General features: G+C 36.5%; 1 protein-coding gene across 2 annotated transcripts in view; it reads right to left on the reverse strand.

The window, feature by feature from the left end:
* Window positions 1-15,295, reverse strand: part of TEX264 (testis expressed 264, ER-phagy receptor) — a 174,198-nt gene that overhangs the window by 147,316 nt on the left and 11,587 nt on the right. For both annotated transcript variants that reach the window (XM_083354975.1, XM_083354976.1), the window contains one exon: window positions 13,205-13,495. In XM_083354975.1, the coding sequence (XP_083211101.1) occupies window positions 13,205-13,462 (258 nt within the window). In that variant the 5' untranslated portion in view covers window positions 13,463-13,495. The remainder of the gene's footprint in view (window positions 1-13,204; window positions 13,496-15,295) is intronic.

Below are 15,295 nucleotides of genomic sequence, written 5' to 3' on the forward strand. Positions count from 1 at the left end.
AACAGCTAGGAATTTTTTCAAGAAAAAAAAATAGAATAATAAACTTGTCGTCTTTGTCAAATCCATTTTGAAATGCACAAGAAGCTTCACAAAATCAGCAATGTAATCACAAAAATCATAATTGGAGGCATACCAATTTAGAAATGCTTTAAGAACTTACAATCCTCTTGATGATGTTGAAAAACAATTCCCAACATCCCTGACTATTAATTATAGTAACTCTGGGATGAGTTTATTATTCAGCAATGTTTTTCCTTAGAGATTATACATATTATAAATTGGTTTTTATTTTAGAGATTGCTTTTATTACAAAAGGTATCTTTCCTGACATTAGTTTTTTAAGAGGGGCCCATAATTTTCTTGCTTTTTAAAAATAACTATCTACAAGTTCAGATAGGTATGCTGGCAGGGGAAGATCAATTAGATCAATTCAGGATTTCTTATCAATGTTGTCATTAACTCCTTTTGTGTGAGATGCTCTTAAATAATCAAACATATTCAAAGGTGAACCTGCCTGACATTCAGAATAAGACTTATTGGAAAATAAGAGTAAATTGAGGAAAGCTACCAAATTTTTGTCTGATTCCAATCTCCTGTCAATGGACTCACTATATCTTAAACGAAGAGATTTTTTTTGGGGGGGGGGGGCAAGCAGGATATTTAGCATGTCATAAGTGGAGAAAAATCCAGTAGCCACAGATAGTTAATCTGTGTATATGAAACAACTTTTGAGAAAATATGTACCTACTCTTTAGAGCCATATACATTCTCCCCTTCAGCAGTGGCAAATACATTTAGCAACAGCAAGAAAATGAATTTGCAGCCACAGAAAGAAAAGGTGCATAGAATAGTTTCCTTCTCAAATACCAATGTAAAATATGGTTTCCTTTGAACTAGGATCAACCAGGTCTCTGCTAATGAGAAGGTGACAGGCCCTTCTCCCTATAAACTATATTCTAAATTTTCTTGATTTATATAGAAAGTAATCCATAATTCCACACTAATAATCCAGACATCAAAGTTTCTATTGGCTCAAAATAAATAAGGTGTTAGAAACAATGCAATCCATATAGATGATATAAGGATATTTCAGATTTCTGAGGAATCTCAGTCCAGTTTTTTAGCTGCTTGAAAACCCTATCAAAGCTTTTCTGGGTCAGAAGAACAGGTTACGAAAGCATATTTTTCAATGTACTATTTCGAATCTAGCTCTTCCACATAGGTTTTTCAGTTTATTCAGTCTAATCTTCAGATCCATTCTACCTGCTAACATAATATAGCAGTCAAGAATGTTGTCTTCACTATTGATCCCTATTTGGAACTACACAGTGTAGCAAAATTCTGTTCCATAAAGCCAATATTAGATATAAAAAGCTCTGAATAAATTTGAATGCTTTTTTAAAACATATTCAGAGCAGCTTGGTTTGATGCAGTTCCTGACAGTAAATGCTGTGACGAGTACAAAAGTAAAATAGGCAAGTGTCATTGAAATTCCCAAATTCTAATATTAAAAACACAATATTAATTATTTGCAAAATGAACCATGCACTGTATCTGTACCCTTGTATATACAATACACTTCTATTCCCACTGACAGGTTGAAATTATAGCCAAAAAAGAATGATGTGCCTAGAGTCTATGGCTAAGTCAGCCCTTTCAAGATTAAAAGCATAATGCCATCCCCTGGATTACAGCTATTCATGGGCCTTTTGTTTGAGATTATTTGTGTTTACACATGATTGGATGACTTTGGGAAGAATTCTTTTTGCTGTCTAGCAAAGCAGGACTTTAACTGAGAGTTTCCCAACAGCAACAAGCAAGTCCCCAAAACAAGCTCTGTTAATGCAAGGATTCAAATATTTCAGCAGCTCCACCCACATCCAGCATCCATCAGGAATGTAAGCACTCATGTTGAAAAAGCAGAAGCCTGCAACAGAATTTAACACAGATGGCTAATGACAGGTTTCCACTGGTTGATTTCAAATTCTGCACAATCTTTTTCTCCTGGTTTTTTCCAGCCCTGCTCTCTTGATCAGTACTGGCAGAGACACAGTCACATTTTTCTAACAAACTCTTTCAGGAACTTGCAAACATATACAGGGACAAATCTTTTTCTTGCATAATTTGTATGTACATATGAATTATATTTATATTCCTGCTTTCCTTCAGGAGGCTCAAGGTGGTATACACACCATTGTCTCCTACTTCTCCCACTCCAATTCTGCAAATGGGCAGAACACTCTCTTGGTCTGAGAGAAAATGATGGCCTAAACTTCCAGAGTGAGGGTTCATTGGAATCTGAGTTCTCCCCCTCTACTCCTAGTCCTATACTTTAACCACTAAACTATCCTGATAAAATAATCAAGGACTGTCATTTTCAAAATGTAATTGTGTGTATGTGTGTGTACTGATTGAGTACGTGCCATCAAGTTACCAACTCTTAGCAACCACATAGGTAGATTTTCTGTCCTTAACCTGGCCTTTCAGCTCTTTCATCAGTCTACTCATTGTCCATCCAGACTGCTGCTGTTTGTCGTCTTCTTCTCTTTTCTTCCACCTTTCCCAGCATTAGAGCCTTTTCCAGAGAGTAGAGCTTCACATAACGTATCTTAAGTAGGATAATTTGAACCTGGAGATTTATGCCTTGAGTGGGAACTCTGGGTTGATTTGTTCAATGATCCATTTGTTTGCTTGTTCGTTTTGACTATCCAAAGTATTGTCAGGAGTGTTCTTCAAAGCTTCAACACTCTACTTCTTCAAAGTTCAGCAGCTTTTACTTCCACAAAATGAAACAGGGAATACAATGGCCTGCACAGTTCTGATCTTTGCAGTTAGAGACTCATCACTGTTTTTGAATATCTTTTATAAGGCTTTTGTGGCTGCTCTATCAAGTGCCAGTCTATCAAGTGCTGCTCTATCATATGCTTCTTCATATTCTGTTGATGGTTGAATCTAAATGGCAGAAGTTGTCTACCATTTCAATATCTTATTGATTCTAAAGCTAGTTGTTCTACTTCTTGTCATTAGTGTGGTATTCTCTATATTTTATTAGTCAATGTACTCCTTGGGCTTCATTACTAGACCTCACAGATCCTTTGCATTTTCGGCTGTAGTGTCCTCAGCATAGTGCAGGTTGATGTTTCAATATGATTTCCAGAGCAACTGGGTACTACATTTGCATACCATCCAGCATGTATCTAATGATTGGAATTGCCTAGGTATTCATTGCATTGATGGATTTTTTTTCCACTGAGTTTTGATTTTAAGATCTTCTTCAATCTCATGATGTATTCACTTCTATTATTATTATTATTATTATTATTATTATTATTATTATTATTATTATTATGTTGTTGTTGTTGTTGTTGTTGTTGTTGTTGTTGTTGTTAGTTGCAAAGTCGTGTCCGACCCATTGCGACCCCATGGACAACGTTCCTCCAGGCCTTCCTGTCCTCTACCATCTTCTGGAGTCCATTTAAGCTCACGCCTACTGCTTCAGTGACTCCATCCAGCCACCTCATTCTCTGTCATCCCCTTCTTCTAGTGCCCTCAATCTTTCCCAGCATTAGGCTCTTCTCCAGTGAGTCCTTCCTTCTCATTAGGTGGCCAAAGGATTTGAGTTTTAGCTTCAGGATCTGGCCTTCTAAAGAGCAGTCAGGGTTGATCTCCTCTAGGACTGACCGGTTTGATCACCTTGCAGTCCAAGGGACTCGCAGGAGTCTTCTCCAGCACCATAGTTCAAAGGCTTCAATTCTTTGGCGCTTTCTTATGGTCCAACTTTCACTGCCATACATTGCAACTGGGAAGACCATAGCCTTGACTATACACACTTTTGTTGACAGGGTGATGTCCCTGCTTTTTAGTGTGCTGTCTAGATTTGCCATGGCTTTCCTCCCCAGGAACAAGCGTCTTTTAATTTCTTGGCTACAGTCCCCATCTGCAGTGATCTTGGAGCCCAGGAAAATAAAATCTGTCACTACCTCCATTTCTTCCCCATCTATTTGCCAGGAATTGAGAGGGCCAGATGCCATGATCTTGGTTTTCTTAATGTTTAGTTTCAAGCGAACTTTTGCACTCTCCTTCTTCACTCGCAACAAGAGGCTCTTTAGTTCCTCTTCACTTTCTGCCATTAGAGTGGTATCATCTGCATATCTTAGGTTGTTGATGTTTCTTCCGGCAATCTTAATTCCAACTTTTGATTCATCTAGCCCTGCCTTTCTCATGATGTGCTCTGCATATAAGTTAAATAGGCAAGGCGACAGTATACAGCCTTGCCGGACTCCTTTCCCAATTTTGAACCAATCAGTGGTTCCGTGTCCAGTTCTCACTGTTGCTTCTTGGCCCGCATATAGGTTTCTCAAGAGACAAATACGCCCATCTCTTTAAGGACTTGCCACAGTTTGTTATGATCCACACAATCAAAGGCTTTAGCATAATCAATGAAGCAGAAGTAGATGTTTTTCTGGAACTCTCTAGCTTTCTCCATTATTATTATAAGTTTTATTAATTTTATACTATTTACATTCAAATATTTGTGAGGCAATACGGTGGTTGGGTAATCAAAAGTAAACAATATCAAATAACAGGTTATTTGTACATAGCTCAGGTTACATCAACAAAAATTCCCTTTCCGCTTCTCTTAGTTATGACATACTCAAATTAATCAAATTAATATGTTTCTAATTATGACCTAATCAATTAAAAGGATTTTCAATATATTTTCACTAATACATATCAATATCCTGTATTTAGGTTTTACTTAATTGCAATGAAGTAATCTAAAGTAGCCTATACTAAATGAAAGAAAGCTTACTTTTGGGTGACCCACATTTCCCTCCTTCAATAAAAAGTAATTATCCTGTCTACAAAACGTACATTGTTCATTTCAAAACATTCTTATTTTTTACCAATATCATCTATTTATTATCTTAACAATTCACCATTTATATCAAAATATCTTATATCTTTCCAAATTCTATGATATATATATCGATTCTAATAAATTTCTTTTAAAAATTAAATACAAGATGAGTTTCTATCTATATCATTACAACTAATATATTCTATAAGTCGTCTTAACCGTACATCGTTAAAATACTATCTTTTGATATATCATTCCAAATTCTATAATATAGTTCAGAATTATATTCTAAAAGCTTAATTTTGTTTTCCCTTACAGATCTAAAAACTAAATGTAAAATCAGTTATATTTTTTAGAGATTCCCCTTAATCCATTAAAAGTTATTTTTATACTCTATCTTTAGGAATCCCAAAAAAGAAACAAGTTCAGTTTTTTAAATTTAATTCTTGCCTTCCTTTTGTGCCAATCAGGCTTCCCTTTTGGCGTCTTTAAATTCTCAAATGTATCTCCCTTTCTTCCTATACCCCTTATTTGAATCCAGGGAGAGTATCCAAATGTCAGTTTTGCAAAGAAAGTGTCCCGTTTGTAACCATTGAAGTTTTGCTTTAATAATTCAGTTTTTGATGATTGATGTAATATAGTTGTCATTAGATCAGTCAAGTCTTTTTCTTCTTCCAATTCCATCTGGATTAGGTAGAAAGTAGTAGCTGGTGTTATGGTTGTCATTTGATTAGTTGAATTCTCAATATAGTGTATTTGAAGGCCTTTAGTGTCTTCACTCTTAATATTGCTTTGTTCAGGTGCTGTTGCTTTTTGAGTTGTACGTTTTCTAGTTGACATTGAAATTTGGAATTTAAGGTTCTCTGTAGGTTGCATTTGTTGTTCTTTGAAATCTCCTATTTTAGTGTTAGTTTCCACTTCTATTTGCTTTTGGATTATCATTTCCTCATTTAAGGTCAGAATTTGATTTGGTGGCTTTAAGTTGTTAGATTTTTCTTGCAGTTTGGCTTTTATTTGCTCTGTCATTGCCAAAATCGTGTCCAGTATCAGTTTATAATCAAGTGGTGGGATATACAGTATTCATCCATTTTGTTGTTGTTTGCAGCTAAATCTTCCATGGAGTGATGTATTCACCTCTAACGTTCTTCTAGACTTTTGTATGCTTGACGTTGTCAGCTTGAAGGATGTCCAAATATTTGTAGTGATTTTTTTTCCATCCAGATTACTGATGTTATTTTCATAGGGCATCTTGATTCCTTCGGTTTTCACTATTTTTCCTGTTGACTGTGAGAGTGGCACATTTGTCTAGTCCAAACCTCGCTGTAATTTCTTGGCTGTATATTTGGACAGTGTTGAACAGTGATTCTATTACAGGTAATATTTTTCCAAGCTATCCAAGGATGTAGGATAGCTTGGCTAAAATTTTTGGCGTTTGACAGCTATGGCCTAACTTGTTCAATATTGTTAACAGAGGAATCAGCGCAATGACAAACAGTACTAGTGATAGTGAGTCTCCTTTAACAGTCTATCACCAATGGCTAGCAACAATGTCTTTTACTGTGCCAATGATCTTTATACAAAGCTTCTGATGTTTCTAATGACTCCTGTTATGTCTAGACGTTCGATTGTCCAATCATATGGCAGAGAGTTGAATGCCTACTTGTAATCAATCCACACAACATTTAAGTTGGTCTTCTGTCTCTTGCAATTTTCCAATATCATCTTGTAAATTAGGAGTTGATCTTTTGTTCCTCTGCTCTTGGGTTGTTTCTTTGCTGCGCAGGTGGAAAGAACCTGTTTTCAACAAGATCTTGTTGGACTGTATCACGCCAGTTAGCAATCTAAAAGCTGTTGGTAAGTAGGTATTGGTCTATAGTTGCCTGGTGCTGTCTTTTTTGTTCGATCTTTCATTATCAGGTAGGTTTTGCAAGATGCTAACCAATCTTCAATTTCACCTTCTTGTACTATGATGTCAAACTGCTTGGAAATCTAGTATTTAAACCCAAAACTATGCAGTTCATCTTCACTCGGTGTTGACCAATTCTTGATCTTCCTTGCTCTTTTCTCCACCATTTCTGTTGTTATTACAAGTTTTTTTCATTTCAGGTTCCTATTTATTCTTAACTATCTCTTATTGGATTATTGTATGCTGCTAAGAGTCACCATATTTTTACTCCACCTACTATATAGTATAGTAAAATATAAATTACATAGTTGCATACATATACATATACGGAGAGAGAGAGAGAGAGAAAGAGAGAGAGAGAGTCAATTCAAGGTGACAAACATTGTAATACACATCATGCCGAAGCCATGTTTTTCTAGATCACTTTTGCAGTGTTTACTTAATGCTTTGAGCTAGGAGGGAAGATGGTTATTTAAAGTGAACAACAAAAATGGTATCTTGCACATCAAACACCAGGCAAGTGACAATGCCATATGAGGCCCCTAAAGGTGGAATCCAGCAGATTCCAAGCACCCTAGGTTTTGATGCCAGATCTGCTTTCAAGGCATTTGCTATAAAATTCTCTCATTAAAGTGTCTGCCAAAAGTCACTGCTGTAGTTTGTTGCAGTTCTTTAGAAAGAACAATAAACAGCCAACTGTTTAATTAATTAATTAACAAAGATTTTGTACAATTATTTATATTCTTTATAATTCTGGAGAAGAAAACAGCCATTTAAAAGTGAATATGAATATTTAAATAAATATGTAGTGACATTTGATAATATCTTCTAAAAGTAGGCTCCACTGAATTCAGTGTGACTTACTCCCAAGTAATAGAATATAGAAAATTATTTTTACTAAACCAATGAATTTTAAATCCCTAACTATTCTATGACCAATTCTACTTTCCTTGTATCTTAGTTCAGGTTCAGGAAATCTTATCATACCACCAACATAAAGTTTTAACAATGGTTAAAGTGTTATACAGTCCTCAATGGCACTACATCCACATGGAGAGAAGCAAGCAGTGGAGTACCACAAGGTTCCGTCTTAGGCCCAGTACTCTTCAATATCTTCATCAATGATTTAGATGAGGGAATAGAAGGAGAACTCATCAAATTTGCAGATGACACCAAACTGACAGGAGTAACCAACACCCCAAAAAACAAATTCAGGATCCAAAAAGATCTAGACAAACTTAAACAATGGGCCCTATTCAACAAAATGAGTTTCAATGCCGCTTGGGGGGGCCCAAAAGCCCTAATAAGCAGGCATATACATAGAATGAAGGCTACTGCTAAGCACATTGATTTGTGCTTTAGATTGTAAGCCGCCCTGAGTCTTCGGAGAAGGGCGGGATATAAATGGGATTTAAAAAAAGGTACAAGTACAGATTGGGCGAGACCTGGCTTAAAAACAGCAACTGTGAGAGAGACTTTGGAGTCCTAGTGGACAATCACTTGACTATGAGCCAGCAGTGTGCAGCAGCCGCCAAAAAAGCTAATACAATCCTGCGTTGTATAAACAGAGGCAGAGAATCAAGATCACACGAAGTATTAGTACTGCTTTATAAAACCCTAGTAAGATCACACCTGGAATACTGCAGCCAATTTTGGTCACCATGTCACAAAAAAGATGTTGAGAGTTTGAAAAAAAATTCAGAGAAGAGCAACTAAGATGATCAAAGGCCTCAAGACTAAAACATAGAAAGAATGGCTGTGGGACTTGGGTTTGGCTAATCTAAAGAAAAGAAGAAATAGGGGAGACATGATAGCAGTATTTCAGTATCTGAGGGGCTGTCACAAGGCTGAGGGGGCCAGGTTGTTCACCAAAGCACCAGAGGGAAGGCCGAGAAACAACGGTTGGAAACTGATCAAAGAGAGAAGCAACCTGGAATTAAGGAGAATCTTCCTGACAGTGAGGACAATCAACCAGTGGAACAGCTTGCCTCCATCACTGGAGAGTTTTAAGAAGAGACTAGACAATCACCTGTCTGAGATGGTACAGGATGGTTCTCCTGCTTGAGCAGGGGGCTGGACTAGAAGACCTCCAAGGTCCCTTCCAGCTCTATTCTATTCTATTCTATTCTATTCTATTCTATTCTATTCTATTCTATTCTATTCTATTCTATTCTATTATTCTATTCTATTCTATTCTATTCTATTCTATTCTATTCTATTCTATTCTATTCTATTCTATTCTATTCTATTCTAATACCTAGATACTAAAATTCCAGGCCATAAGCCAGGAGGGGCAAGCTGAGATCCTAGCCCCAAACACCATTTTTGCTGCCCTGTCAAAACGTGATTACTAATATTGCAGTCAATGACACAACCTTGCCCATACCAACCTTCACTCCTTTTAAGGATTTCATTATTACTGCCTGAGTGCCGTGGGTATATGAGAAACTATATAAATGGGCTATAAACAAATAAAATGTGCCATCACCACCGTCACCTCCAAAAGGCTATCATTATTATAAACAAAGACTAATAAACTATAATTTTTATACAGGGTTTATATATTGCATTAAGCCAATATCAAACAAACCACACTATAGTTTACCATAGTATATAAACTCTGATAAAATCTGTACTCAAAGGAATCATGATATACTCAGTTTTAGAAATCATTTATGTGTTCAATATCTATACTACCATCTACCGTACTCGGGATTCCTGGTTGTTCATTAAAGAAATCAATATAAAACTAAAATGCGGGATATATATATTTTTAAAAAACATTGGGAAAATATTGAAAATCTAAAGAATTCCCTTTTGTAGGTACGATATAAGAGAACTAGCAAAAATTTAGAATACGTACATTTCACTATATTTGAAAAGATTTTCAACTGTATTTCATGCTACTCTGATTTAAGATAAGGTGCACTGATTCCTTTAATTACTGCCTCCTGTTCTACCTACCCACTCAATTGCCCGATCTCTTAGCTCCATACATCAACATAAACATTCAAGCCAACTTAATAAATAGGATTTCTGAGTGGCATGTTTGCACAACACTACAATGCTCAGGAGATTACAGAGATTGAAGTGATGCAATACTAAGTGGTTATGCCACAAGAAAGCCTACATATCTATTTTACCAGCAATTTTCATTATTTTGACAATAGCCCAATAGTCCAGAAGACAATACCTTCTGTGATGACCATGTCCATTATTGAGAAAGAACTTGAGGGATATGCATATGGTTAAGCAGATTTTTAAAATATTTTTTATCCTGAAATAGCACCCCCTAAAAACAGAAGATTAAATTAAGATAAGAGAGAGATTTGTTTTTTTCAGGGTTAGAATCATAGGAATGGAAGGACCTTAGAGGCCTTCTAATCCAACCACCTGCCCAAGACAGGAGTCTTTATACCATTCTGGACAAATGGTCGTCCAATCTTTTCTTGAAAACCACCAGCAATGGAGCTCCCACAATTCCAGCTGTTCCATTGACTAATTGTTCTGTCAGAAAGTTTCTGACAAATTAGATCTCCCTCTGACTAACTTCAAACCATTGCTTCTTGTTCTGCCCTCAGATACTTTGTGGAATAAATTGGCCCCCTCTTCTCTGTGGCAGCCCTTCAAGTATTGGAAGATGTCTATCATGTCTCCCTAAGCCTTCTCTTTGTTAGGCTAAACTTACTTAGTTTCCTTAGCAGTTCATCCTATAGTTTAGATCTCTTATCATCTTCGCTGCTCTTCTCTAACTCTTTCTAGGGCTTCACCATCTTTTTTGCATCATGGTGACCAGAATTGGAATCAGTATTCCAGGTGTAGAGTAACGCTATCACTTCTTGTTTTCTTGACACTATCCCTTTGTTGATACAGCCTATGACTGCGCTGGCTTAATTGGTTAACTGCATTGGTTAAACAACTAGCTGAACACAGTTAGTTCTAGTTCAATCTGGCCGTATCTCAATTCAAGACTGAATCTCAATTAAATATCAAGAAAACCATGTCATAAAGAAAAAGATGGACATCGAACCAAGATCCATAAACCCCACAGTAAAAGTAACTCTGATTCATTATAATTCTTGGCACCTGGGAGAATAGGGAGGAGGTCAATCCCAAGACGAAGGGAATGCAACAGTATTCATAAACTACCTTGGGAGTCCTCACTTCAAAATAAGAAGCCTAATTGCTATTGTTTATGACACAATTAGCACATCAACAAGTTTAATCAGTGAAATACAGAACACACATGAAGAAATCTCTGATCCCTTAAGTAAGCTACCTTTTTTATTAAAGGTTTTTAAAACCTTTTCCACTCATTTTCTTCATATAAGGAGAAGCGTAAATATCTTCTCAAAAACTTTTCTTGACAATGCCCAAATTAGTTGTTCCTCTCCGCACAATATAGTACCATAAATAATATAATAAATATACTATAAACAGAATCTTCAATTATAAATGCAGATGACCCATACAACTTTCAAATGCATACAAAGACAAAATAACCAGAAACTAATAAAACACAGTGTTAAAAAACTTCTTTAGAAACTCAAGTCTGCAATATATAAGTCAAATGTCAGGTAATGTTTATGTTAAATCACTATGAGTTTAAACAGAGATGGGAAAACAGATTCATTTATTATGCATACACTATTATTGAATATTTATATACATATCCAACAATACAAACTTGTTCTGGCAATTTATTATCAGACTTCTTTAAGGTAACTTGTTACCTTGCAACCTCCTAGAGATGCTCTATTAATTGGAAATGAATCTCTGAATTCTTGAATCTGAAAGCAGAATGCAGCATCTTCTATTCATTAAAAATATTATAAATAGTGCCAGATTTATACTTGTGTTTACTAAAGTCCATTAGACTCTAAAGATCTGAGGAAGTCTTTAAAGTATTTCATTTATTGACCAATTTCTTTTATAATTTTCTACCCATATTGTATCTGATTTTGTTCAGTCTTATGATACTCATAAAGAAAGAAAAATTATGCTACAGTTTTTGCAGCCAAGATTGCACATATTGATTGTGCTATATGTGGATTTTTTTCTGAGAAGTGTTGTTCCATTTTGCTTCTTTCCTCTTCTCCCAAATGTGTCTCACATCATTTCTTAAAGTTCCATATTTATAACATATTATTAGCTTTTATTCCCTGTGGTTGATGCTGGAATATTCCCTGGCTGATATGTTTTCTATTTATTTGGGAGACACTCTGGAGGAAAGGTCATGCTTCTCCTCTAATTCAAAAATCTGATGGACGATAAATTGGGATAACCATCTCATACTTAGCCTTTCATTATTATCTAATATTCCCTCTCCTATACAGTAATGAGCACTTGTAGAGGCTCCAAAATATCTACATAATCTTTGCTAATTCAGACAGATATCTTAATCATATTCAAAATAGTAGGTCACAATCTCATCTTAACTGAGATTTTACAGAACCTATCACACATAGTTAAAGCAAATACACATTTTCTCCTTTAAAAAGGATATACAAATTGATGTCAAGAAACAATGGTAGCAGAAACATGCATTTTAGTATTTATATACCAAATCAAGTCCCAAGAGATGAGTCTTTTACCTTAGAGACAAAAACTTTCATCCCTAACATTCACTTTGGTTTTTAATAGGCAGTACATATTTTTGAAAATTACCAGTATTATTAAGTCAGTCATTTTTTACTATATAGTAGGATACTATAGTACCCTAAGGGACGCGGTGGCTCAGTGGGTTGGGATGCTGAGCTTGTCGATCTGAAGGTTGGCAGTTTGGCGGGTCAAATCCTGAGTGCCGCGTAACAGAGTGAGCACCTGTTACTCATCCCAACCTAGCAGTTCGAAAGCATGTAAAAATGCAAGTAGAAAAATAGGGATCACTATGGTGGGAAGGTAACAGTGTTCCGTGCGCCTTTGGTGTCTAGTCATGCCGGCCACATGACCACAGAGACGTCCTCGGACAAGCGCTGGCTCTTCGGCTTTGAAACGGAGATGAGCACCGGCCCCTAGAGTTGGAAACGACTAGCACGCATGTGCAGGGGAACTTTTACCTTTACCTTATAGTATCCCAAGCAGTAGGACCAAGTAGATTATTCTTCATGCAGAAAGTGAACTGACTAACAATGTCTGAACAACTGAACAACAACCATTCCTTCACTTAATGAGTCACCCAGGCATTGTCTCATCTTAATTTACTTCCTGGGGCTACTGTGAGGATAAAGTGCTTGTAACAGTAAAAATGGACATATATTTGAATCATGAACTGAAACAGATTTTTACAATCGAAACAACCATTCTATTCAGCCTAGACATTCTATGCATCTGATTAATTTTAAAACTTAAAATGTGTCTGCAATTTTATGTACAGTTAAATGTGATGATGAATTCAGGTCTGACAAACCAAAAAGTAGTTCTCAAGAGTGACCTACCGTGTGAGGGTTGTCATAGTAGATAGCGATAGAAGACAGCCTTGGAGAGACGCTGCAGCTCTCTGTAAAAAACCTTCCAGAGTCACCATAAGGCCCCACCTGGAACTTGTACGCCACAGTGATGTTGCCAATGGGAGGCAAACCAGCATTCACAATTACTTCAGTAAATAGTCCCGAATAAACAGCAAAGCCGAAGATCGTCAGCAACAGAAGCAGCACCAATGCCACAAACAATCCAATTAGAAGCCAGTCCGCCATGACTTCTGATGCATCCAATGTTCAGATTATCAACTGATGACAAGAGATGAGACCAAAGATTACTGAATGCAGATTCTTGTTGCTTTTCTCTATATGCTAGGACTTACAGCGAAACAGAAGAGTTAAAAGGATTCCTTCTTTCCTTAACTACAATTCACTGTATTCTTTATGAATCCTGCTTTGCTTATGAAGCCCTCTATGGAATGGGACTAAGATAGTTCCTCTTTCTAGACATTTTATTTAACCCATCTGATCTGGCAGGGAGGATATGTTTCCTGGTCTTGCCAATTAAAGAATGTCATCTAGTGGGACCCCAGGAAGATGCCTTCTCTGTCGCAGTATCTGTCTTTTGGAACCCTAGTCCACCTGTCCAAAACTAGATTGGACCAGTCCTGCTGGCCTTTCTGAAGACTCTTTAAGACTCCACTCTTCTCACAAGCATCATGGTCAGAAGACAGAACTCATAAGGTCTTGCTACTTTGATGTGACAAAACTGTCGGGTTTTTTGAGCAAGAAAATAATTAAAAGAATTATTAAACAATAGTAGGGAAATCTGTACTCTATTTACAGCAATTACAGTGCTTTTTTGTTGTTTGTGAACATTAACATCTGAATTAAGTTTTCTGTTCATTTGTTTTGTCTATTTGACCAAGGGCAAGGAAGAAACTTTGAAATAATATGGTTGACATTTCTGGTATTGATCTGTTTATAACATAATTTTCCAAGACATTTTTTTCTTTTTCCTTCTCTTTATTAATATAACATATTACTGGTTCTTTAATATGAAACATTATGAAAATATGAACATTTTAACAAACATTTGGGGACAGCAATAGTCCCAGTTACTCCTAAATGTCTGCTAAATTCACAACATATCACTGCAGCAATTTATATTATTTATGTAATGATGCCAATACACAAATGACAAATCCCTTTAGCTGCCAGAAAATTAAGATTAAAATTATCATAATTTTAGCAGCTAGATAAGGAGTATTTCAAAGGGACATGGTGGCTCAGTGGGTTAGGACGCTGAGCTTGTCTATCAGATGGTCGGCAGTTTGGCACGTTGAATCCCAAGTGCCGCGTAGCAGAGTGAGCGCCTGTTACTCGTCCCAACTTCTGCCAACCTAGCAGTTCGAAAGCACGTAAAAATGCAAGTAGAAAAATAGGGACCACTACGGTGGGAAGGTAACAGCGTTCCGTGCGCCTTTGGCGTCTAGTCATGCCGGCCACCTGACCACGGAGACGTCCTCGGACAAGCGCTGGCTCTTCGGCTTTGAAACGGAGATGAGCACCGGCCCCTAGAATTGGAAACGACTAGCACACATGTGCGGGGGAACCTTTACCTAAGGAGTATTTCAGATACAACATTTACCACTGCCCCCAAAGTCCATTATTTGTAGATCAGTTAAATCAGTTTCAATGAATTATTTATTAGTATTATAGTACCCATTTATATTTTTCAACTGCCAAGCAGTCAAGAAAAAGAAATATTCCATTGAAAACAAAATGTCAAAATAATATTAGGCAAAAATGTGGTGCCTTTCTTGTAGATTTGAGCACAAACGGCTTCCCCACACACAGGGCTCCTAATGAACCGAAAATTTGTATCATATATTCCTAATTCTCAAAACCTTCAAGGTAAAGCTCAGAAATACTATAACAACAAAAATGTTACTTATAAGTATCAAGACTTTGTTATAATTCCTAATATACTGATTTGGAATAGCTAATTGTTAACATAAATAAAGTTATCAAGTGTTGTTTAATTGTTCCATCACTGAGCCTTTAAATATGAAATTCTCTCTTGATTCAGCTCACCTCTATTCTTCC

The sequence above is a fragment of the Vipera ursinii genome (genome assembly GCF_947247035.1).
Source record: "Vipera ursinii genome assembly, chromosome: 2".
NCBI lineage: Eukaryota > Metazoa > Chordata > Lepidosauria > Squamata > Viperidae > Vipera > Vipera ursinii.